This window comes from Megalops cyprinoides, chromosome 6 (assembly GCF_013368585.1).
Source record: "Megalops cyprinoides isolate fMegCyp1 chromosome 6, fMegCyp1.pri, whole genome shotgun sequence".
NCBI classification, from domain to species: Eukaryota; Metazoa; Chordata; class Actinopteri; order Elopiformes; family Megalopidae; genus Megalops; species Megalops cyprinoides.
Window position 1 is genome coordinate 9,947,179 of NC_050588.1, and position 25,541 is coordinate 9,972,719.

General features: G+C 45.3%; 1 protein-coding gene across 4 annotated transcripts; it reads left to right on the forward strand.

Annotated features, from left to right (window-relative positions):
- Positions 1 to 25,131, forward strand: LOC118779974 (peroxisome proliferator-activated receptor delta-like). 4 transcript variants are annotated; one of them, XM_036532342.1, is made up of 9 exons: positions 1 to 442; positions 1,737 to 1,916; positions 12,765 to 13,233; positions 16,855 to 17,006; positions 17,213 to 17,351; positions 18,038 to 18,240; positions 19,234 to 19,440; positions 20,101 to 20,344; positions 21,794 to 25,131. In XM_036532342.1, exons 3-9 carry the CDS (start codon positions 12,825 to 12,827, stop codon positions 22,039 to 22,041), a joined length of 1,602 nt encoding a protein of 533 aa, XP_036388235.1. In that variant the 5' UTR covers positions 1 to 442; positions 1,737 to 1,916; positions 12,765 to 12,824; the 3' UTR covers positions 22,042 to 25,131. The 4 variants fall into 4 exon arrangements, with proteins under 4 accessions (XP_036388235.1, XP_036388232.1, XP_036388233.1 ...); XM_036532339.1 differs by lacking the exon at positions 1,737 to 1,916 and having other exon boundaries at positions 12,762 to 13,233; XM_036532340.1 differs by lacking the exon at positions 1,737 to 1,916.
- The last annotated feature ends 410 nt before the right edge of the window (positions 25,132 to 25,541 follow it).

Sequence of the window (25,541 nt, forward strand, 5' to 3'; positions counted from 1 at the left end):
CAAACAGCGGCGGATTCCTGACAGGGCACATCGAATAGGGTTAGCTAGCGAGATAGCTTACGTTAGCAACTCGGCTAACTGGAGGGAAACAGAACTTAACGAAGCAAGTCGAATATTCTATTAAACCAGATCAGGGACATGAGCATAACAGGACGGATTCAGATGTAATCAATAGACGAAACTAACCAGAGACCTCGGACAACAGGAAAATCTCTGCGAGGGAGAATGTGAGGCACAACGATTGGGGGATTAGCAAGATCGGTAGCCACTATCTAGTTAGCTAGAAAAAAGTGGTGATGCTTTTGAATAGACATGCTCACAGATCGTGTATTTCCCTAATGTATGAGGCGAAAAGAGGAGTAAAACATACTGCAAGGAAACTAGCTAACGTTTGCAACTCAGATATTGGAAACTGTCTACTTTTCAGAAGCAGTGAGAGAAGGTAAGCAAAAATAACATGACTTAAGTTCAGCCTTGTGAATGTCGCTCACTGTGAGTCGCTCAATCAGTGAAATCAACACTGAAAACGGGGTTGGCATTTCCCAGTACAGGCTGCTCTTATTGAGACGCATACAGTAAGTCCCTATGTGGTTGTCTCTACTCCTAACCACTGGGCCCCTAAATGCCGACACAGGAATTTGGGGTTACTGTTGTTGTAGCTGGCTAGCTGCATCCAAGTGTCTAGTTGGCTAAGCTATACCCATGTGAATCGAGAAAAATAGCTTACAAGCATAACCGGTTGGCTAGTAAATTGTATTCTATCTATAATACAACCAGTCGCAGAGACAATGACATTTTATTTTGCGTTGTGAAGCTTGCTAGCAAGCTTAGATCCAGCTATCTAGGCTATCACGTGAAGGATTAGTTTGCTTGCTCGGCAGCCCAGCGATCACGGTGTTTAGGAACAACATCTAGTTGAATGCAAGCTATGTGTGGAAAATTTGCTAAGTCTGGTTTGTGTGAGAAAATTTACGAGTAGTAGCCCGAAGCTCTTTAATGTGTTGTAAGACGCGCTTGGTGATTAAAACGTTAAACCGCGACTGTATTTCACTGAACATTTGTCTAAACGAGAACACTAGCGAAATCTTTTCGTTAAGTTAAAACTAATCGATGTCGCCACATCCTCTTGTTTATTAAAGCGAGGAAACCATGGTCAATCACTACTCTCAGTACAAAGGGTGCTGAGCTGTCCTGAATCAGTAAGCCCCGTTTTGCAACAAATAATACTGGCCCCCATTTTGGGAACATCTGTAGCTGGCTAGCGAAGTGAACTTTGTCATGCTAACATCTGCACCACATTCTGTTTGTTTACCTATACCAGTGACTGAAAGTCATGTGGCGCTCTGAATAAGCCAGTCGTTTCTGAATAGCCATGTTAACTATAACAGTTGTTCTGCCGAGTCGTGAATTGTCTGGTGGGCTCCCAAGTGGTTGATATGCCACCTGTTGTAGTAGTAAATTTTTTTCATTCATGTTTTTATGCCTGAGCAAATAAATACACGTTTTGTTGGATCGCAGCCCTCTGGGACTGAAGGTCAAATAGCTTCTTAAGGGTAATATTTGCAGCTGGATTCTTTCGTCCGTAACAGCGTTTTCCTGTTGTACACAGTTTAAGTGACACCGCGGGGCAGAGTTTACTTCCTTCATAAGAAGTTTACAGCCTCCTGCTGAGTCGTGTGGATGTTGACATCACTGACAGTCGTGGGGTGGGTGACATCACTTTTTCTTCCCGTTAGCCCTCTGCCACACACGGTGACGCGCACGTCTGACCACAAGAGCGGGTTTGCTCTAATGTCTGGGCTGATGTCAAGCCTCGCCGCCCGACCGCACTCTACTTCCCAACTGCAGAACGCAGGTTGTTTCCACCCTCAACCGTCGTTTCAACAGCTGCCTTTCAGCAAAATATCAGCAAAGCCGTAAGCATAAATACTGGCCTGTGATTGGTCTGTCTAATAAAGAGAGAGCCTGTTTCATCGGCTTTTGAGATTTGTGTGCGTGCGTGTGTGTGTCTTGACAGTCTGTTCAGCAGGCTGTTTGGCTCGCTGTCAAAAGACTGTTGTCCCCACATATGTTGAGTTGGTTCAGTAATTGGTATAATTCATTGAACAGTTAACACTTAATACATGGTGGAATAGGAGTGTTTTGGACAGCAGTCGTGTAAGTCGTATTGTCTGAGCAGTTAGAGATATGCCACATATCCTTTCATTCACACGTATGATCACCCCCACGCTGGGATGCTGCATAGTGACCATGACGAAGTGGCTGAGATTGCAACTCTGCTTCCTCTGAACGGGCATCCTGTGTGTTTTTGCCAGAGAGGACCGCTATGATGAGCAGTCTGAGGAATGAGGGTGTTGCTTGGGATGGTGCAGTCGGCAGCTACGAGGGCACTGAAATGAATGGGGGGGGGGGGGGGGGGGGGCAGGATGTGTTGTATGCTGGCTCAGAGTATGATGTCAACATGTAAATCCGCCCTCCAGGAATATAAGTGTGGGTGTGCATCCCTTTGTATTTTAATGATAGTGAAAAATATAAAAATATCACGCGGCATGACAGGTCCACTGCATGCTGGGTCAAGTTCAAAATGTAGAAATGCTTGGTGAAAAGATACTCCCCCAGAATTGACCTTGAGTGTCAGGGCCGGTGACAGACGCGCTGGGTTGACAGGACAAAGTTCCCCTTTTTTTTTTTTTTTTTTTTTTTTACTTTCCACTCTTGGATGTAGGTTATGTTTGTCACTGTGTCTGTATTTATCCAGCCACAGGTTATGTTTAGCAATATGCAATCGCTTATCTGTGCCTGTGGGATTGTTTTTGATGATCTGTATGAAATTAAGTGAAAGAGGTACTGATCTGGGCAGAAGTTGTCTTGCTAATGCCTCGGATGGCCAAGGGCTCAGTAATAAATCATTTACATACATTTTAAAAAAATGTGTTGGGTGCTTGCGGAACAAGTTACCTGCCCTTGACATACAGCTTTTGCAAAATTCCATTGGATGAAGAATGCATTGATCTTTTTCTGATTACTGATGACATAAAAGGCTCTGGGTGTATGTGAAGGCAAATAGCATCAAAAATCAATGGAGGTAATTAAGAGTAGCTCCTTTGGTTATGGGTTTTTAATGATGAAAGGATCATATTGTGATTAATCCTAAAAATCACCTGTTCTAGTTTTAGTTGTTGCTGTCTTTCCTGTATGACTGAGCTCTAACTTGGTGACTGGTTGGTTGTTCAAGATCATAGTTGCTTTCCAGTTTCTCGGAGTTCCCTTTATGTGTTACAGTTATAGAATACGCTCTCTGTGTATTAATAGTGTGTGTTAATATTAATGGTTGTTGCAATCTTCATGGCTAATATTATGTGTTGTATCATACTTTTGGATGTCAATGAGTAAAGCTTGCCAAGTTTTGTCATGAGAGTACCTTTAGCAAAACCTGGCATCGGTGTACCAGTGTGGTTGATATTTTTTTTTCAGTGGTTTGATCACGTGATGTACAATGAACTAAATATTTGTGGCTTTGTTTGGATCGTCTGTCCCGCAAAGGAACTGGCAGTGAATGTCCCCTTTAATTGCTGCCTACTGTCAAGCGAGGCCTTTCGAAATGCTTAACCAACGGGAAGAATTTGTGATGCCTTCGTGATTTAGCCACATGAAAAGGTCAGGCAAGACGCCTACAGCCCCTGCAGTTTATAGGTTTGTTTTTGCAACATTAGTGATCCTTGCATGTGTTGTTCTTCGTCATGGATTATATTTAAGTCGGCCACTCTGGATGCGAAGGGCATATTGTCAACAAAGTCAGTGGTGGTGTGTGCTAAACACGTCACCGTGACACACGGCTAGCTAACCGGCATGAAAGCTGCCTTTGTCTTGTTGCCGAAGTAGATGGGTAGATGAGTACCACAAAGTCTGTGTTGGGTAGCTTGTTAGTTCAGTATCTCTTATCTCTCTGAAATCAAAGGTTACTCTGTTTCATTAATTACTGTTTTTTGTTTTTAATCCAAAAAATGACAGTCTGTCAGCCAAGAACAGTGGAGAAGTAACTGCCAGCTATCCCTCGTTAGGTCAGGTGGTATTCCTGCAAATCCACAGCAGATCCAATTTCATTCACAGAATGGAATAAGCAGGCAGCCATTTATCCTGAGTGAATATTTTAACTGACAAACAGCATTCAGAATATACTGGGATTGAAAATAATACTTCTGTCAAAGTCATCAAGATGTTGTCACTGACCGGGTATGGATGTGTACACCTCAGGAGGGGAAAGTTAATGGCATATTGTGTTTCTTGTAAGAGATATTCAAGTTTCATATTGAAATAGACTTTTGTCAGCACAAGTGTATACAACAATGGTAAAGGGTACTTCGAAAACACACACTCAGCCAGGTTCACCAAGGGCCAATCCTGCAGGTTAATATATCAAATTAAAAGCTTAATTAATTCTATTAGGTAATTAGGAGCTACTTTGGTGTGAACTGTGGAAACAGTAATGGGAACGACTAGACCTAGTTAAAAAACTTCTAGGTTTATCCTTATAATTGAAGCCTCTGTTCATTTCTGCAAAGCAAGCTCATGGAAATTTTCTCTAAGCTGGTTAACTCAAGGTAATGCTGACTTCTTTCATTTGGAGACCAGGGAGAAAGCATGTCTACTGTAGACACAGTTGCCTGTTAAGCACATTTTAAACAAGGTAAATTATTGTCAGTAGCTAGCTACAGGAGCTCTGCTTAAAACTCAAGCAATTTATTTTGTCACCTTTCATTTTACATTATGCGGACATCAATTCAGCACTGTAAGTATATTTACCTTTTCTTCATGATGTGAAAAAAACAGTAATGATGCTTTAGATAAAATTCCAAAATATACTGATGTGAAATTCCAGATTTAGGTGAAAATCACAGATGATTCACATACACTGGACTAAAATTCAAACTGACATGCTGACTGGCTAGGAAAAACGTGCTAAGGATTTTAGTCAGAATTACTGACGTCAGCCATACACAGTAGACCAAAACAGACCTTGGGCAGTTCAGTCCAGTGTGAATACTGCGCTGATTACTTAATTGAACACATTAATTTATACGTTTCCCATGCTGTAGCATTAAAAATAAAATGTCAAGACTGATACCCTTTAGCCAAAGTTTATTTTGGTTGGCAGTGTTTTATGGCTCAGAGAGATATAAGAAAGTCCTCAAGGTAATAATTACGGTAATAATGGACTGTTATGCACTGCACCCTTCCACAGGCTACTCTTGACCTCATTAGTCAGTGGGTCTGTGGATCAGAACAGTGAGGTAAGTGAAAGAGAGAGTGTTATTCCTCACTGGAATTAACAGGACCACATCTGCTAGGCAACAGCTGACTCATTGTACATCCCCTTTTAAAAAAGGGTACACGTTACACTGGTGTCTTTCAAGTGCTTGCTTATGTCACTGTCAGCAGATTGTGGGTTTTTTAAGTACTGCAATGTGAATACGTGTTGCTTGGATTGTAACCACACCTTAAGCATACAGCACTTGATGTGAGTCTTGAAATTTAAGATACTTGGAGGCTGGCTCCATTCACCTTTTCTCCCATTCATTATCACGTGGAAGCAGTGTAGAGCGGTTGGCCCAGGAATAAAGGTGTGTTGGGCGTGTTCCTTACCTGCTCTCCGGACTTTGAACACCTGGGCCCATGCGTACATGCACAGACAAGCTTGCTGCCGCTGATGGCAGAAAGCAAGCTCAAAATGAAACCGATACCAAAACCATGAGGCTACATTCATTCAAACATTAAAGCAGCTCAGTTAGTTAGACTGTACATCCAGCTTGCTACCGGAGTCCTGTTACACCGTCATTTTAAAGAGCATTCTGACAGAAACATGTCGTTCAAAGGTTTGGATCCGGTGTGCCCACAGGAGACCCACGGGCCGTTCAGACCTGCACTTCCGGAACCTGTCAAACCGGTTCTCGGAATCTCACGCTCTCTCATTCCGCGGCTCCTGATTGGCTTCAGCCGCTCGGCCGTTGTCGACTCACCGGCTTCTTTTATTTATTAATCGCTCTTAGTCTGCTGTTGTGCACGAGCTGTGGGAATTTAGCATATTATGCACCTGCCGGAGTTCAGTGCTGAGGCGCGTCTGTAGGACTGTAGGAAATATCCTATATAACTAGATAGTCACTATGTCTGTATAACTAGAGGAAGTGCCAAAAGTATTTGGCCTGAACAGATGGGCTGACCACAGCAGGTCATTTAAAATTTTTTGTAAGAAGTTTGTCAGTCACAGTAGAAACATACTCTTTGGATGTGTCATTTGCTTGCAGTAGTTTGGTTGCTGACTTATGTGTGAATCATCAGTCTTATTGCTTGCTTGTGAACGACCACACAGCCTAGCAGTGCCAGATACAACAGGGGTGTAAGTCACCCTGAACCGGAACACCTGCCAAGCAAGTGAATTTAGTGTAATAACTTCAAGGTGAGTGTATAACCTTGGACGGGGCTGAATACATGTTTACATAAACAAGGGCGTTGAGAGTGCCAGCTTCCGATTATTTGATACATCGGGGCGACGTGTCCAATGGGAGGCAGCGGAGCGGTTCTGGAGCTGCCTGTGCTCGCTGTGACAGGTAGGGATCGGGTTTCACCCGGTGCGCAGAAGTGGGGCCAAGTGCAGCAAGAGCTGGTCTCTGCAGAAAGGGATCCCTTTTTCATGAGGACTGGGCAAACGATAGACGGGTTCACTTCCTGAAAAGGGTCCGCGCTGTCCCAAACGCCTGTGCTTTGTCTGATATTACTGTGCCTATTACAACTCACATCTTGTCGTCATTTAAGTCAGTACGTTCTGTAGACATAAGTGTTTTGTTTGGTAGATGCCATTACTCGGGGTGACTTATTGGGTGTTGGAATTTGCAGTACAAAATCCGTCAAAGCAGATGAGAACTCTTTTTTTCAGGACCCAAGCTTTAGGGGGATGTGTGCTTTGTAGTCTTTTTTTTCTTTACCAGCAGTTACGTTGTCTTAGTTTTAATTGGTTTTTGCTGAGAAGAAAATGGCAAATAGTGGTGTGCTTTGGGCCAAGGGGTAGTGTGGGCTCGTGCAGCCTTTACCTCATAGCTGACGCAAGGGCGCTAGAAGTCTGAATGTGTGTGTGTGTTTTTGACAGTGTGCATGGCAGTGCACTGACGTCATGAGCCAGGGACTGCACTTGTTACAGCTGAATTTCACCATACCAAAGGGTGTTACAGGGAGGAGCAAAATGTTAATCTCAGTCGGTCAACTGTTTGCTTATGCGACCGGATTTACAAAGCGATCAAAAGCACCATATTGATGTCTGAAAGAAGCGGAGCCATGCTATTCGCGATAGTGTTGGGTACCTTGTTATGTACAGCAGGTTTGTGGCCTCACAGTTCACTATGACGTATCCTCATCATAAGGGCCCATTATTTACTAGAAGACGCTGGTTTGCGATTTGAGCTTTGATATAGTGATTTTACAGCGGAGGAGAGTGACAGTGCAACCTTGTTAGTGGTTCCCGCTGGGGAAAAAAACCCCTGTAAATTGCATGTTTGTCTTTGGTATTTGTGTTCCGTAGCATAGCGTCTAATCCTCTGGATCCCTGGAGTGGGTGGGGAAGCGTGCCATCAGATGCACAAGCGTGAGGCAGCTGACTAACCATGGACCATGGGAATTCCTGGATTATGCGGTGCTTTGTTTTAGACAGCCTCTTCTTTTCCCTCCCCCTCCCTCCCAGTGTTTGAGGCTCGGGCAGTGTTTGAGGCTCAGTCTCTGCCGTTTCGGTGCTTCCAAGGACACGACCTCAGCCACCATGGGAATTTCCTGCCACCTCCCAGAATTCCTAATCCAACCTGAAAGGCCCGGTGGGCCTAAATCCACAGATTAACATGGATTTCATCGTCTGCTCTGAAAGCACTGCTAAATCCCCTTGTGCATATGGAGTTATGAGGGACCCATGGCTTTTATTTTTCCCATCTAATAGAGCTCAACCTTGGCAGAACAGTCGTTCCATTCTTACTTTTCAGGTTTTAGTAGAAATCGAGCCCATTTTGACCAGTGTGGGATTTGGTTTTGATTTTAGGTCTTAGTGTTCTGAGTTTAGTTCTGTGAAGTTTCATGAACACTTCAACATGCCAATTATGCAACTCATGTGTACAAACTGTTAGAATAGTTAGCCTGACTAGTTCTGTCTGTCAGAACTTGTTGGTTTGCATGGTGTTTCTCCATGGCTTTGTTTTAGTGAATTTAGTGAATGTGCTTGGCGCTACGGCAGGCCCATGATGAATGGCTTTCCCAATCCAGCTCTCTGAATTACACACTCCAAGTCCGCCATCAGACTCAACTCCCATTGGGCCGCGCTGTTGCCCCACAACCGATTTGCCTTAGTGACCTAATTCGTCTAATTATTCACTTCGCTGGACGCTGATAATACCCATCCGTAGTCAGTCAAGTCCACTGGCAGAGGGGGGAAGGGAGCAGCCAGCATCTCCACGGAGGAGCCGTGGGCGAGGAGAACTGTATGCTGGCCGCGAGGGGAGTTCTAGCAAGGCTCTGCATGCTTCTGTCAGAGCAGCCTGAGGCCTGTGCTTAGGCAGGCCCTGGGCCTCTGACCTCTCACCATTTTTCCTATGTGGAGACTCAGCTCCACCGCCTTTGTATGGAAACATGTTTTCAATATAGAACTGCCTTTACTTTTTATGTTATGCTGTTATTCCCAAAACAAAATGTTTGCAACCAGGCAATAAAGGTAGAAGTATAGAAATGACAATTTATTTTAAATACAATGTAATACCCCATTAAATTGCATTTATTAATGTCTTACCCATTACTTATGGTTTTATAATGTAGGCAGTTATTTTTTACAGTGCTCTATGGAAGCACAAATGTTTCAGAATTTCATTTTTCTCTTTTGTGTAACTTTAAGCATCTACTCTGAGGATGACAGGTATTTCTATAAGGAGATCTGGCTCTGGAAACCAGTGAATCACAAGAACAGGATGGTCGCATATGCTTTGGGGGAAAAACGGGAAACTAACTAGTCCAGCCAGGTTTGTATTTTCCAGCTGTCCCTGGCCTGAAGTGGGGTCATTTTCTGCGTCCGCTCCCGTCCTGTTTGCCCGTACCTTCTCTCCTCTGGAGTGCCTGACCCTGATTCCCTTTCCCTCCGTCCGCCTGGCAGGGCGTCCTCCCCCGCTCACGCTCTCTCTTTCTCTCTCTCTCTCTCTCTCTTTCTCTCTCTCTCTCTCTCTCTCTCTCTCTCTCTCCCTCTCCCAGGGCAGGTCCCCGAGTTCATTCCCTCAGATTAAAAATGGCCGGCTGTCCGCTTACGTTTCAGGCTAATCTGCTCTTATTTACTGCAGCGAAAATGAATAAACTCTTTGGTGCCTTGTAATCGCTGCAAAGCTGCAGATTACCGAAGGTTTAAAACTTGGCCATTGTGATCACAACCTGTGCGCTGTGGGTAAACGCGCTGCACCACTTGAGCAATCTGTGGATTTGGTGAGGTGCCCCTATCCCATTGAGAGGTGCCCTACTCCCATTGAGAGGTGCCCTACTCCCATTGACATGGCTTGCTTGTAATCCAGAAGTTCTGTGTTTGCCTGTTTTCTCCTGAGTTTTCTCCTGAGTTTCCTCTAGTCCAGTACTTCCAGCAGGTCTGATATCAACCAAGGCGTTTTGCGGGGAAAGATTACCTCGAGGAACTCCCGTCAGAGGACGTGGGACAAAGGAATTGACACAGTCAGCTCCGTCAAAAGATCTAGATGTGTGAATCTTAAGGCGCACGCTAAATTGCACAGTTACTTACATACTTCTCTTGGTTTTATGTTGTTTTTTTGCTGCTGCCGTAGTATACATTTTAATGAAGGGATGGCCTTATGACTCGCTCAGGGTAAAGGTGCCTGACAAACACACGGTAATATTGCCTGCTGTGACAGTTTTTTTGACACGTCGAGTTGTTACGGTCTCAGATCCAGTGGGACTCCGAGGGAACTTGTGAAAGGCGATAAATACGTGCCTGTTTTACCCCAGCTCGCTCCTACGTGCTCCTGTCGGGAGCAGGTTTCCGGTGTCAGTGAACCGCGGTGCCGGTTACAACACTCGCACACCCCTGTGTTCTTGTCGAAAGCCCATCGGGGTCAGTGATAACCGTGAAGCTCGCGCTTAGCAGATAACAGCGGGGCACGAGGCACTGCACAGCACGCTGGTATGGCACTACAGCACGCGTGCAGACTGTTAAAGAGTGACAGTCGCAGTCCAATAGCAGCATTACATGGGTTTCATCAGCGGAACGGATTGATGCCTCATGTGAGTTTCGTGCTATGAGCGTTTAAAAATAGCAGCGCAATCAGCCACCGCCGAGCACGTCCAGTTAGCGAACGCGGAAATGGCTTCAGTGCGGCCTTAACCAGCGCAGGTTGTCTGGTGAATGAGGAGGAGACAAACCGGTACAAAAAAGGTGAATGGTAATCCGGAAATGTTTGTTGTCTAAACGTCTGCGTTGAGGTGAAGGTGAAAGGACGAGGCTGAACTCTTGGTGACCTTTCGCTCTCATCGCTGGCCTGCATGGCCCTGGCAGATTTCCAGGCTGACTAACTGTGAACAACATGGGCGACTCCCCTTTCTGCGTCTGCTAGACTCCCGTTTTTTATCCCAGCTCGGCCTGTCAGCCTACTTTGGACACGCGCATAAACCATTGTCAGCCCAAGCGTTTGAGCGTTGAAATTGCTTCCTGCGAACATGATGTATAGCGTAGCATTATAGTATTATCTCAGTAATTTTGGTAATGGCAATTCATGAATGAATTTCGTTAGAATTCAATTTATTATCCTGTCATCTTTCAGGTTTTGTTTTCCTGTGTCCTGCATTGGATTTATACCTGCCATGGCAATGTGGAGAAATGGTTAGGGAATTAGACATTTACCCAGGAGGGTGCAGTCTCCAGGCACAGGCTAGACCCTGCTGCTGTTCACTTGTGCAAGGCACCTGATATTCATCAGTAACGGTCATGTGTAAACTGATAGTCGGTAAAATGTGTGATATCTGAAGGAGTGAAATAATGTCAGATGTCTGTGACTGATACTGTTCAAATGTATGTACTCATGCTCCCAGTGTCCATCCTGTTTGTGTTACAGAGCAAAGCAAAGATGTACAGGTCAGATAGCGACCTAATTGAGAAAAACCATTTTGTATATGAACATTGCTTATTGGTACAGTGTTCAGCTAACGAGAAACACTGTTCATGTTACTAGCTAATCACTGCAAAACATTCAGTTAGTCAGAAAATATTTACAAACAAACAGATTATGAAATTACTGTTTAGCTAATCCTTATAAATAATTATCAACATCATACAGGGTTATTCCAAAATTAAAAAGACAAAGGCTAAACTTGTTTTTTGAGTTGTTTGAGGAATGTTTGTATGCATTTTTTTTTTTGCATTATCAGGACAAAATCGAAGCATTGCATTCGTAACTCACTGCTTCATCAGGTCTTACATGGCAAGACTCCATAGCATAATTACTGTGAAGTTTGATCTCTTGTGTTTAGCATAGGAGTCATGCCAGCAAGTCACTGATACCCATGCATATTCATTACACTTATCGAAAGAGGGTGCATTTTTCGAAGCAGCCAAACCGTCTTTCGGAGAAATGTCTGAATAATTAAAGTTCCTTGTGAAGTTTGTCAAGACCCGTCACACAGAAGCAAATTCTCAGAATGCTGTCCTGCGAATCTCTCTATTGGTCCATCTGAAGATTGTGTCATGAATGGTTTTTAGGAGATCCTCTTCAGGAAGGAGACTGATACTACGCCCTGTGACCCTGTCAACGCAGGAGACCATTTTCATGTTCCTGTTTGGTGGTGTGTGTTTGATTTTGGTCAAGTTCTTGAGTGTGTGATAGGATCAGTCCAGCCTGGTTCTGTTGTGGTTGTGGTGGCAGCCCTTAAGATGAAGTGACTAATGCCACTGCCCGCATTGGCAACAAAGATTGTCAAATTCATGAATTTGCAATGGCTAACTGTAGTTTCATTGTGATTTGGGACAGCCTTTCCCATCAGCCTTCCTCTCTGTCCACCCCCTTACCCAGCCAACCCCCTTCCCACGCTCACCCCTTCCCACCCCGGCCTGAGGGTATGGCTCACAGAGAGGCCCGACCCAGCGCAGAACAAGTGGGTTAAAGAGCACTCGTCCCCACCCCCCAGCAGCCGGGAATGTGGGGAAAGGTCAGGCCTGATAGCTGATAGCGGACGTCTTCAGACAAAACCAGACGCTCAGACCTTGAGCACTCGACAGGTGCCGGCGGAGCCGCCGCGACCGCTCGCTCTCGCACGCAAGCCTGCGAGCGCGGTGTTCCCTAACGCCTCCGCCGGGGGGACGCCACCGTCCACCCCTCGCCTCTCCCCCCTCCTGTAAGCGCTCCACCACATGCCGCCCGAGGGAGCGGCGGTACATTTCTCACACACGTTTCCCAGCCTCTCAGAACACGGAGGCCGCGGCCGTGCCGCTCGCCACAGCTGTGCAATCACTCTGCAGCCTGAACTTTTTCTCTTTTTTTCTGTAACTGCGTTGTTTTGTTTTTTTGCGTTGATTTACGGCAGGATTTGCTCGGAATCCTTGACTAATCCGCTCCGCGCGCCCCATTTGAAAGCATGGCCCGTGCAAGCGTGTGTCTGTTACATTAGGGGGAAAATAATGGGCTGTTGCATTGATGTCTGAGTTGAGGGTGGGGGGGAAAAAAACAAGCCGAAACATTTTTCCTTTCGTCCAGCAGGGCGGCGATGACGGCGCCATGACGGAGGGCGGAGAGCGCTAGGGACCGGACGCAGGCGCCATGGACGGGACTCGGCCGGCTGCTTTGGGGATCAGAAGCGAGGACCTCGGGGAGCTGGGCGCGGCCGCGGGGCGGGATATGGGCGGGATCTGCCTGGACAATGGGGATGTGCCCCGCTACGGCGGCCAGGGGCTGCCCAGGGATACCACCGGGGACAGGGGGCAGGAGGGGACTGGACTGGGTGGGAAGCCGGACCCGACGGCCCGCCTGCTGGAGCTGGGGGTGGGGGATGACGGCGGGGGCAGCGTGGCCTCTGACGGGACGGGGGTGGAGGCGTCCCCTGAGGGGCTGGGGTGGGACATGGGGTCACAGAACGGGGACAGACCCGAGGAGGACCGGCTGGAGCAGGGCAGTAACAGCTACAGCACACCGGGCCTGGACAGCCCCGCCCCCTCCAGCAGTTACACAGGTAATGAAACATTACCTCTCCACCTGTGCTGGCTCACTGGAATTACACATGCATGAGTTGGATGTACTTACTTTGTTACATTAAAGGGGGTGATTAAAAGTTTGGGGCTGGGTAGGCGTTAATTTAATTGATGAGTTTGGGCTGTGAGGCTGGATGGCTTTAGGGATAGAGTAACTGCATGTTTAATTACATAAACCACAGAGAAGTGTGAGGGGTATATTGAAATTGGTGGTATGTAGTGATAATTATTTATTTACAGTAGCATTGCACAGGTGTAAGGAACTGAAGTGAGTCTCGGAATTGCAGATTATTCATGAACGCAGTTCATTGTAACTCTCTCCAGAAGAATTACAAATTCAGTGAAATAAGGTGCTGTCCTTGGAAATGCCAAAGTAGAGCTGTACATGGCTTTCCTCAGAACTAACTGCCCTTCAGCCCCTTCCTGGCTATGGCTCCAAAAAGTGGATCAGGGCCTGACTGAAATTTTAATCAGCTATACAGCAAAAGGTCAAATTCGAGATATTTTTTAGGAGCTTCAATCACCACAGCATCTATTATCTTTCACCTGAAACTGTGTGTTTTCTATTTGCTTAACATTTGAAGACAGCGCAAAGAAACTGCTGCCATTTCGATCTACATCCACTGAGCCTCTTACAGTGCACTGTTTGTTATGCATAATAGACTTTTGTCATGTTTCCAACCATTTGGTCAGTGGCAGTCGAAGAACTCCCACAGAATGTTCCATACAACTGAGTTAAAATACAGCAACCAGAGGAGTTGGTTCATTTCACGGCCGGTGGCATATTTTTTTAATATTCCTCACTACCCTGTATAAAGTGTTGTATTTCTTTCATTACTCCTCAAATGCTGTTTTAGACTGTCCAAATGAGACGCAGGCACTGTCAGACACAGGCCACGTTTGCTTTGGCAGGACACCTGCTTTCACAGTAGAAGTGGGAGAAGGGGCTGTGGGTTTACATTACTTAAAAGAGACCTCTGGACAGTGATTACGTTTTATGTTTTACGACATGTGTCTATTACTTAACATGTGTGACTGAGAAGTCTGAGCCCCGCTTCCTGTCAGCCCAGAACTCAACCCTCCTCCTCCAGTCCGTGACTCGAGCTGGCCTTGCCGCCAGTCAGACGTTTCCATGAGATCAAACGGAAAAATACACAACGCTTTTGAGAAAAATGTTCTTTTTTTTGGATGGCTGAGAATCATGTTGAAAGACTTCTTGGAAGCGGACCAATGCGTTTAGCACTGATTGTTTGTCTGTGGTGATCATCCTCATCAAAGAGATTTGTGAGCGTCATCTCCAGGTTAATTTTTCATCCAGTTCTCTTTTAACTGTGTGGCAGGTAGGTGTATTTGTTTCCAAAAGAGATAAGAGATAAGAGATAAGGCTTTGGGATGGATGAATATCGTTCAGCCTGCTGCACTTGCCCTGGTGACCTTGCACCCATATCAGTTGCAGTGGGAAAAATGTGTCAGTTGAATGGCATTTAGCAGTGTCATTCGGTGAGGATGTGAAACTCCACATCCTACCTTTCCCCGAGTTCCCGCTGGCTGATCGGTTTGTTGGTTGGCCAGTCAGCAGAGGAGTTGGTCCATTTATATTCAGACATGAAAACGGCACATTGCAAACACAGAACATTGAAAAAAAAAATCCTTTGCAATTTTCCATGAGAGGAATGAAGTTGCAGGCAAGAGTGCTGAAGACAACATAAAAGAAATGAATTCAGATGAGATGGAGAAAATTCGAGGTGATCTCTCTCCACGACCTTTTCAAGAGTAAAAAAAAAATACACACGTGAAAAAACCTTATTTCCTACCCCTTTATTTATGTCCTTTTCCTGTTGTAAGAATGAAAGACAAGTAAGGATTTAACTGTGTTGTCCATGTTAAGGGAGAGTGTGCCCCTCGCTGTTCATAACGCACCGTTTCTCAGTGTATATTTGGAATGGAATTTCCGGGTCAGCGCTGAGATGTCTTCCCCTGTGCTCTCTGTGCAGGGAAGACTGCACGCCTGTGTCAGTTGGTCAGTGTGTCACTCGTTACTGGGTCAGTGGGCTGAGGGCCCCATGACTACACCAGCCTTATCATCCTCAGATTCGCAGCTCATCTGGCTCAAAGGCAAGAGGGACGATAATTATTACTGTAATGCTGCACACTGCTGCCGCTTGGCACATATTTAAATTTTCGCTTTATGCATATAAAACACAAAATATTTCTTGAAGAAAAAAAATACTAGAAGGGAGGATTTAAAAGAGGCATTAGGAATATATTTGTGAACAAATCTGGGGGTCTGAAAGCATGGTCTAGAACATTTGGCCTACCTCTAATATGAAATCGTTCGACTGCGACACCTAGAAAATGTTCTTGAAAGAACCTGTAAAGTTCTCAGATGTTGTGTTTGACACTGCTGCTGTGGATGGTGAGCGAGTTTGAGGTGCGCAGCGCCAAAGTTATTGAGTCCGCAGGCACTTTTTTTTTTTTTTGCTTTTGAAATGACCTGAAATATGTTGTTGTTGTTTCAAGTCATTTGCTGGGTAGACAGTTTTCCATTATTAGTGTGGCTGTTCTGTGGAGAGGTTTGTAAGTTCCTCTTGTGGCAGAAACATTTCAACGGACGAGGCTGGATACGCTCGGCAGGAGGTACGCCCTGTTCGCGTTTTCAGGCGTGATTAAGAACAGCTGCTGTTCAGTGCGTAGAATCAGTCCGATTGAATTCTCATTGGTTCTCATGTGGGTATGTAGAGAAAATTTCAGTTCCACAGAATCATTCATAGCTGTTCTAAAATGCGATCAAATATATTCTGAAGTTCCCTCCCACCATGTAGTTCGATTGATATCTAGATGAAGCTCGCTACCCCTTTCATTTTCCAGTTTTTCCTCGCTCTGACATTTGAATTTACATTTCCCCTCTCTGGTAAATTAGAAGTGAATGGATGCTTGATTTCTGACACCCTGCAACAAAAGTGTGGTTTTACAAACTCAATATGTGCTCACAAAGCATATTCAGGTGACTTTCCTGGACCAGTTAAGCCATTTGAAGACGATAATTCAGATTCAGTAACATTTCAATATTTTTCAGTGTTGGCTCTCTGTCTCCATTTCCAGGTACGCCTAGCAAGGTTGTTCAATCCAGACAGAGAAAAAGATGGTGAAATGCATTGTGGGGTTTTTGTGAGCCTTCAGGCATAAAGAGTTACAGAACAATAGAAGGGTTGCAGATAAGCTTAGTCAAAGTGACCTTATTTTATGCTTTTCTCTGTCCATGTGACTAAGCAGATGAACAGTTTTATAGTTTTATAGTTCAAATACTGTAACCACAATGATTATTCAAGAATCCTCAAGCCACTGTATGTTTCTTTTTTGTGAATGAGTGACAGTTAATGTTCGCAGTGCAGTTCTCCCTGTCTCTCTGAGGTTCTGGAACTGTTCTTGCTGAATGTGCATTTTGCATTGCTCGCAGTTGTGAACAGTTGTTAAGGACAGGCCTTTTCAGTACCTTCAATCAGCGGATCTCCGCCACTTTTTTTTTTTTTGCATGTGGGTCCTTCGCAGCCTTGTGTATGGTGACACTTGAGAGTCATTTGTCCCTTTGCCTGTCCCCACAGACCTATCTCAGACCTCCTCGCCCTCGCTGTCGGACCAACTGCTGCTGGGCCGAGAGGACGCCTCGGGGACGGGGATCAACATGGAGTGCCGAATCTGTGGCGACAAGGCTTCGGGCCTCCACTACGGCGTCCACGCCTGTGAGGGCTGCAAGGTGAGGACCAGCGCAGCGCCACCACGGCCGTAGTCTCGCATCCTGGAAAGGCTGAATTTTTCATTTTGCTTTGCAACGAAAATGTTGACTAGGGCACCCAAAGTGTTGGCTTTACTCTGTACTCAAACATACTATCCTACTGCATAGAGACAGTTTTGTCATCGTTATCGATGTGTGGGCTCCCTCACCCCGTTCTGTCCTCCCAGGGTTTTTTCCGACGGACCATCAAGATGAAGCTGGAGTACGAGCGCTGCGAGCGCAGCTGCACCATCCAGAAGAAGAGCCGGAACAAGTGCCAGTACTGCCGCTTCCAGAAGTGCCTGGCACTGGGCATGTCCCACGACGGTGAGCGGGGAAGAGTGACGGGTGGGCTGCGCTGCTCCAGCAGGGCCGGAGAATCGGGCGTGCTTTAGGGTTAAAAGGGAAAAAAAATATGGGAAGAAACGTAACGCCACACACCGGGGATAGCTGTCATTGCGCTAAAAATAGCTATTCGATAGATCGCGACGGCTACATCGCCCAGCCCTATGTGAGCATAACACTGTTAGTTCAAGCACTACCACAATTTAATTTGTGCAATCTGACTGTGCAGTGGAAGCCAAGTGTACTATGATACATCAGTCACAGGTACCTCACGAGTAGCACTGTCATTTACCCTCGCCTCTAAAGGTGTGGTGACTCACTGTCTAAATAATGGCTTCAATGAAAGAATTCTGAGGCGAGCTAGGACAGGGCCCAGGTGTCACATGTCTCCTCAACGCAAATCAGACATCCAATATTCTGGCTGAACCTGTGACACCGGAATCTACAGTGTTCAGGTGCACCGCCCGTAACTCAGCTACTGGATGTCAGAGGTCAGGGCTGCAGTGCTGCCGCAGCTGGTGCATAAGCTCCAGAAGAGTGTTAAATACTATCCCACTCCAAAGCTGGGTTCACTTTTTTAGTCAGTATTAAGCCAGCGTATTGGGGTCCAAAGGTCTAAATAGCACATCAGCTTATTGACCTCGTTGATGGCCCTTTTGCGCCCTCAGCGATCCGGTACGGCCGGATGCCGGAGGCTGAGAAGAGGAAGCTGGTGGCTGGACTGCTGGCCAGAGAGACGGGCATCCAGAGCCCCGGCGGCTCTGACCTCAAGTCCCTGGCCAAGCGCGTCAACAACGCCTACCTGAAGAACCTGAACATGACCAAGAAGAAGGCTCGCAGCATCCTGACTGGCAAGACCAGCTCCAACCCGGTACGTCTGACCCACCCCTGTAATACTGGAATATCCCAGTCAGGACTCTTACATGCAGTGTCTTTTGATGTTTGATGTTATGAATGGTCAGCCCTTATTTGAAGCCCTAGCCTTAACCCTAACCCTAATACACATGGTATATGCGCAGTTAACCCTAAAATCCTAACCTTAAACCAAACCCTAGCCCTAGCCCTAAGCCTATCTCTAACCCTAACCCTTTTTCTTACTCTTAGTCTCACTTTCACTCTCACTCTGACTCTTACCCTCACTCTTACACTTACCTTTGCTTTTACCCTTCAAAATAAACCACAAGTTGAGAATTTACTAATGTCTATCTAGTGGTCTCTTAAAGTCAACTTTTTTTTCTTTTTTCTGAAAACGTCAACAATTACTCAGAAGTCAACCTCAGGAAATGTACAGCATCATATAAACATATCATCACACTCCACTAAGCACGGCAGGGCGCTGGCACTTATGAAACAGGTTTCTGAATGCTTTGTGTGTCCACCTTGTGTGTTCACCTAGTTCTGATTTCTCATAGAATCACCCAAGATACTTAAATGTTTCTGTCATCCTACATGAGCTGTTTCATAAGTCATGAAACAATTGATTTGACCACTTAATTTTCCTGAGTTATTGGTTAGTTCAGGAAGTCTGGAAATGAATGGACTTATGGTCTGATTGTTAGTATGCTTTCTTTCTGTTATTATGAATGCAGCTTGTTATTTCTAATATCCTCATCTATGTTGGAAATCGGGAGGCTTCACCACTATCGACTGTTTGTATTAAGTGCATATAATGCGTCTCAGCTGAGGTCACTGAACACTGTGGCTGATGTTTCGTTCCAGCTGAATACCTAATGCATCAGCCTGACTTGATTAATTAAATATATGGGCTGCAGTACCTGAAAAAAAACTGGTTGAAGATGTGCACTTGGTCTGTACCCTCTCTGCTGTAAGTGTGTTCGAGTGTGACCCTCGTTCTGTCCGGCAGCCCTTTGTCATCCACGACATGGACTCGCTCTGGCAGGCCGAGAATGGCCTGGTGTGGAACCAGCTGATCAACGGGGCGCCCACCAACAAGGAGATCGGGGTGCACGTCTTCTACCGCTGCCAGTGCACCACTGTGGAGACGGTCCGGGAGCTGACCGAGTTCGCCAAGAACATCCCGGGCTTCGTCGACCTCTTCCTCAATGACCAGGTGTGGCGCTGAGCAGAGAAGTGGGCAGGGCAACAGGTTGGAGTAGACCTCAGGGCAACAGTGTGGATGGGTGGTCAACAGTACAATGAGAACTAGCTGTCAGGGCAGCAGTCTGGACCAACATTCCGGGTAGCATTGTGGATTAGCCCTTAGGGAATCAATATCTATAGGTAGTAAGGGTAACACTTTGGACTACATTAACATTTAAATGTATTCATTTGGCAGACCCTTTTATCCAAAGCAACTTACAAATCAGGCAGAATACATTATAAGTGAAAGCCATACAAGGAGTCACAACATTAGAAGAGCCAGACAAGGTACAAGCTAGCAGTCAGGACTAGCAGTCAGGGCAGGAGTGTGGTATTCAGAGAGCAGCAGTGTGAAGTAGTGGTCGGGGCAGGCTATCAATCTGCAGTATAGATCATTGTTAAGTCAGCCTCGTATAAAGTGTACTGTGACATAAAGTAAATGTTCAGAGCGAAGAGTCTTTGTGAGTTGTGGTCCCTACCAGATCATTCACTCCATCATCACCCCATTCAACCTGCTGTCCCAGAGGCACAGCAGCGGTGACCCTCGCAATCCAGCACTACTCAGGCTGAGGAACGAGGACCGCTCCGCTGTCCCTAGCCTGATTCTCTGCCCCCCTCCCCTTCTCTAAAGGTGACGCTGCTGAAGTACGGCGTGCACGAGGCCATCTTCTCCATGCTCCCCTCGCTGATGAACAAGGACGGGCTGCTGGTGGCCAACGGGAAGGGCTTCGTGACGCGCGAGTTCCTGCGCAGCCTGCGCCGGCCCTTCAGCGAGATCATGGAGCCCAAGTTCGAGTTCGCCGTCAAGTTCAACTCCCTGGAGCTGGACGACAGCGACCTCGCCCTCTTCGTGGCCGCCATCATCCTTTGCGGAGGTCAGCGGCGGACTCAGCCGAACCGCGGCGCTCTGTGAACAGAATGTACTTAACTGGTGCTCAAAACAGGATGAGGAAGGCCTCGGGAGGGGGGGGGGGGGATAAATACTTATCCAGTTATGCAGAACACAGTGTGCCCGTATGGACTCCATACATATGGACTGCATATACATTACAGGCCTTGAGGTCAGTAGTCCAAAGGGCTTTTGGGGTTGGTTTTAATCAGCAACTGATTTCTACCGGCAGCTACATGTGGTGTCAATTAAAATCAAATCTGAGCAAGTGAGCACAAAAAGAATATTCTTTTAGATGAATTTAAACTTGAAATAAAAATGGCACCCTATGAGAAGCCTGGAAATGGTAGAGGTTGTGAGTAAAAGTTGTCAGAAAAGTATACAGTAGCTCTTTTAATGATTTTTAATGAATATGCTAGTTGTTTCTTTTTTGTTTGCCTGATCTTAACTCAGAAAAGGGAGAGTGATTAATACACTTACTAAATGTATGCGCTAGGTTTTATGGTACCTTGGTGTTATTCTTCAGTTAAATAATGAGGACCTTTGGTGTAACAAAAACCAGAAAACAGGGCCTGCACGCCCCTGCCATACACACTCACAAGCGAAATACACCCTGGCACAGTATGAGTAGTTATACGTGCATTGTATGGATCGGTTCTGCATCAGGAACCATGAGAATACATCTGCATCTGTTCGATTTGCTTTTTCTGTATTTCTTCAATGTAAATGTACTTTAGGGGTTAAATATAACCCATGATACACTCATACATGTGGATTAACCCCTGCATCCTCAAACACATTGACAGACTGGCTTTCAGTAAAGGCTGATTTATGCGTGTACATGCACGCATTGCCTACTGATGTCATCACTTCAAACATGCAGGCTATGGCATTATGCGCAGCGTAGTTACTCCTTCACATGCTACAAAAGTGACCCTGCCTAGTCCACATAGGCAATTCAATCAAATCCACCACAGGGATGTGGCATTCAGCACTGTCGGTAACCAATGTGCATAGAGATGAGATCAATCAGAACTGCTGTCAAGTCAAGTCACGTTCAAGTCAAGTTCACCTTTATTGTCATGTGTATTAGCAATACAATGAAATACTTGTGAAATACTTACTTATACAAAGTCATTTGAAATGGAAGGACTTGAGTAAAATGTGGCATTTCTGTGCTTAAGAAGCACCAGATTAGATATGGTGTAACAGTCTTTTGGCTGCTTGGTATTTGGTATTTTGATTGAGTGCTCAGTAGATTTAAAGTGTGTTATGCTCTCTTTTTTGCCTCTAGAAGCACGTGACTACTGTTGGTGAAGTTTTCTGCTGCTGGGAGGCCTTCCTCCCCAGCAGGCTGCCTTTGTGTGGTAACTGGAATGTTCCCGTCTGACACTCTCATAAATCCCCCCCCCATCTCCCCCCCCCTTTCCTCCAGACCGCCCCGGCCTGATGAACGTGAAGCAGGTGGAGGAGATTCAGGACAACATCCTGCAGGCCCTCAACCAGCACCTGCAGGCCAACCACATGGACTCGCCCTACCTCTTCCCCAAGCTGCTGCAGAAGATGGCCGACCTGCGGCAGCTGGTCACCGAGAATGCCCAGCTGGTGCAGAAGATCAAAAAGACCGAGGCGGAGACGTCGCTGCACCCGCTCCTACAGGAGATCTACAAAGACATGTACTAGACCCCCCCGACAGAGACTTTAATTTAAAGAAGTATTATATATATCATCGTATATATATATAAGTACGTGTGCGTTTTAACGGAAGGAGGCACAGAGCCGCAAATGGGGAGCTGTTACGGGACAGTCTTTATACTGTGGAAAAGACTTTTTTATTCAGGGGAGTTGTGGGGTCAGGGTGTAAGGAGACACCCTTCCCAAAGTGTGTGCTCCGGAGGAATACCACACACTTTCAAACTAAGACTGGCCGTGTTTTCTCTTTTTTTAATGGATAATCACCCCTATTTTTGTAACTGATTTTTTTAATAGAACCTCCAATCTTGAAGTTTTTACAGAGGTCCCCAGTGTAGAGGATTATTTAGAGAGTTTTGACCAGTGAATATGGTGTGTCTCTGTTTTGGAAAAGCTGTTAAATCAAGAAGATGTCTGGAAGTGTTACAGATACATAAAGGACCAGGAAGCAAATTGCAAGTTACATGTCAGCACGTCTGGGTTCCTGACACTGAACGGAGGAGGAGGATTTACCTACTCGGAGTGCATGTGAGAGGCGGCCAGAATCCATGCCCCTGCTCCAGATTCATTACATCACTTCCTGTCGGGCCAAGTGACCACAGTGGCACCTTCAGGCTCCGCCCAGCCAAGCGGTGATTCGAAGTCCATTTGGCTGATTGACAGCACACAGCTCTGTGATCTGTTTTTCCTGGAAGAAGAAAAATAGTTTGTGTAGATTCAACTTGCTGCTGTGGATTTCGAAAAAATCCATTGGCAACACACAGACACCTGGTTTCCAGAGCACTTAAGAAACAAAATGCCCTCTTTTTTTGTCCCCGCATTGAAGTACTTCCAGGTACCAGCTGGTACCACAGAGTGAAGAGTCAAAAATATTGAAACGTACCTCATACCCACAATGCTTACAGTATAATAACTGACAAACAAGGTCCTTAATGAACGAACAAGATCCTTAAGACTTCCAAACCACCAGCTTATTTTTCTCATTCTTTGTATAACTGATGGATCAATGATTTTTAACTACAATACTGTGAAAAATATGATCACAGGGTTCTCATGGTATGTTTATTACATGAAAAGATGACTCAACTGTTTATAATGAAAATGACAAAGTATATTATATATATATATATATTTCGTTTACCTTTCAGTAGGATAGTTTCCTCCAGACCTTGCACCTTAAAGCGATACTGACATGGGTTTAGACTGTTTATAAAACCACCAAATTTAGTAAATCTAAGTCCCACAGGATGACACTGTGATTGTTCTTAATTCACACAGGTTTTGGACCGCTAAGTGATTCATTAATAAATATTCAGATATTCATGCCAGCGAGTTCTTTTGACTGACATCAGTGCGGGTGCGAGTGAATAATCCACCATCTCCAAGTCATTGGAGTTCAAAATGGCGTGAGTGAATGTCAAACAGCAGGGGCCGCGGATGTGATTGTTAGGTCACGCTGTTTTGCGCTGTTTCGGTTGGAGCTACGTGTATCCTATGCAAACGCCAGGTTACTCAGTGGAGAGGAGGGCACAGAATTATTTTTGTACTTACAGTGAGGTCGGCTGGCCATTTTATTTGGTTAAACACTGTAAAGATAAGACACACCCATTTTGGAACAAGGTACTTTTTTTGTTCATAATTGATATCAAAGTTACCTGATAATGAACAGTGACTAGGTTGCTAAGGTCACCCAGGACATGGGCAGTGCATGTTGCTGTCTAGCTGCACCTGCTGTCTTGTAGCTGGCTGACTAGTCCTCCCCAGTATGTAACAGGTTGGCACCTCAGCTTTTTTTATTCTTGTATTAGCCAGTTAGCTGGCTATATCAGTAACTCAAATGTAGTTGCCTGTAGTTATCAGAGATTTTGTTGATTTAATGACCCCTCCCTGTTTCTGAGCTGTGGCATCACCGGGGGTTAATGGGAAATGTGGGGTTGGAGGAACAGCAGCCCTTTCTCTTTGTGCTTCCGGTAGCACATAGTGAAGCTCATTGCTCACTTTGTTTTCTCTCACGCCCGTGATTTTTAATTTTTACTGCCATCTTGCAGGTTGCAGGTGTGCTAAAATGCAAGATACAAAAAAGCCAGCCTAGTTATCTAAATGGTATAGAAATGGTATCGTAACGGTATAGTAGCTCTATAGGGAAATACCAACACTGTCCATGTGAAGCTGTCAGGTTCTGTTTTTTTTCTCTGAGGTTAAATCCCAATAATGTCACCATTGCAATCGCCATCATTGTGCTCCAGGTGCGCATCTAAATGACTATTACTGTTATCATTTTATCAGTAGTAGTCGTATTTGCTGTAGAGCTGAATGGTTTTAAAGCCCTGATCTGTCTGGTTGTACATAAAATAAACGTTCTGGGAAACTATGAACACTAATATTCTACTTTTGATTAGCGCACTTAGGCACATTTTATACTGGCACCATTGCTGAACAATTGGAAGTATTATAGTAATATTATTCCATGTCTATCTAGCTGTTGTTTACTGTCTTTTTTTATATCTACACCCGCACTGATGTCAGCAACAGTATGAAACTTCACAGAATCTCAAACAGGAAATTCTCTAATAATGTTCAAATTGTTGTTTTTTGTGTTAAAATCAAAAACAGCAGTGATTTGATTGATATATAACTGCCAGCATCCATACGGTGGTTATTTGTGTAATGTGTTTTTGTTGCTGAGACCGTGTCAGTAGACCTTTAATAAACCCACCTGTTACCAGTCCTATCTCAAGACTGTGTCCATTGGGTCTGCCCTCTCGCCCCTTCCCTTTGCCTGCTGCATTACGGTTTTTGTCCCCATCCCCTCCTTCTCACGTCTCTTCGCTAATGTGGTTAACAAAGCACAAATTGCTGAACCCAGCTGAAGAAATGGTTTCACAAAGTTGCCGTGACAGTGTAGCAACAGTGCTGCGTTTTTACAGGAACGAGACCCCAGCGCATTCCTCAGACCCCCCTCCAGCTGTTTCCTCCTGAAAGGGATGTTGTTTTCATGTTACCTTTATGTCCACTTGATCCTGTGAGTCTGGAGAAGTTCACTGTACATACTGTACCTGCACCCTACATTTTTCCCCCTCATTCCCCTACTTTTTTTTTTTTTAGTGTCGGTGACCAGGTACTTCACAAGCACAAGTAACTTTGAATTTCCTTTATTGATCTCAGACATCTAGCCACAGGCGTCTGATCTCATCCTCTGAACTGGGTTGGTTGTTCAAATGTCAGCCAATGTTATTTTTATATTTACTTTTATGTGTGTATCCCTAGAAATCACTCCAGGGAGCTGTGATGCCTTGTGTCCTGTATGAAGTTAATGACATATTCTGAAATGGTAATGTTTTATAATTCAGAATATTTTTGTTTCTTTTGGGTTTACTTTTTGAATCACTTGAGACATTGACTTGAGACAAAAAAAAAATAATGACCTAAATGCTGCTGCTGCTGGCCATGCATGCTTCTGAATGGCTGCAGTGAGCAGTGTTTTTTGCTCC

What these genes read in the sequence shown, in the direction of transcription:
- LOC118779974 (XM_036532342.1), top strand. Translation starts at nt 12,825, where the DNA reads ATGGACGGGACTCGGCCGGCTGCTTTGGGGATCAGAAGCGAGGACCTC. An exon ending in ACGCCTGTGAGGGCTGCAAG is followed by an intron (nt 17,007 to 17,212) that starts GTGAGGACCAGC and finishes CTGTCCTCCCAG; the next exon opens with GGTTTTTTCCGACGGACCAT. An exon ending in CGCCATCATCCTTTGCGGAG is followed by an intron (nt 20,345 to 21,793) that starts GTCAGCGGCGGA and finishes CCTTTCCTCCAG; the next exon opens with ACCGCCCCGGCCTGATGAAC.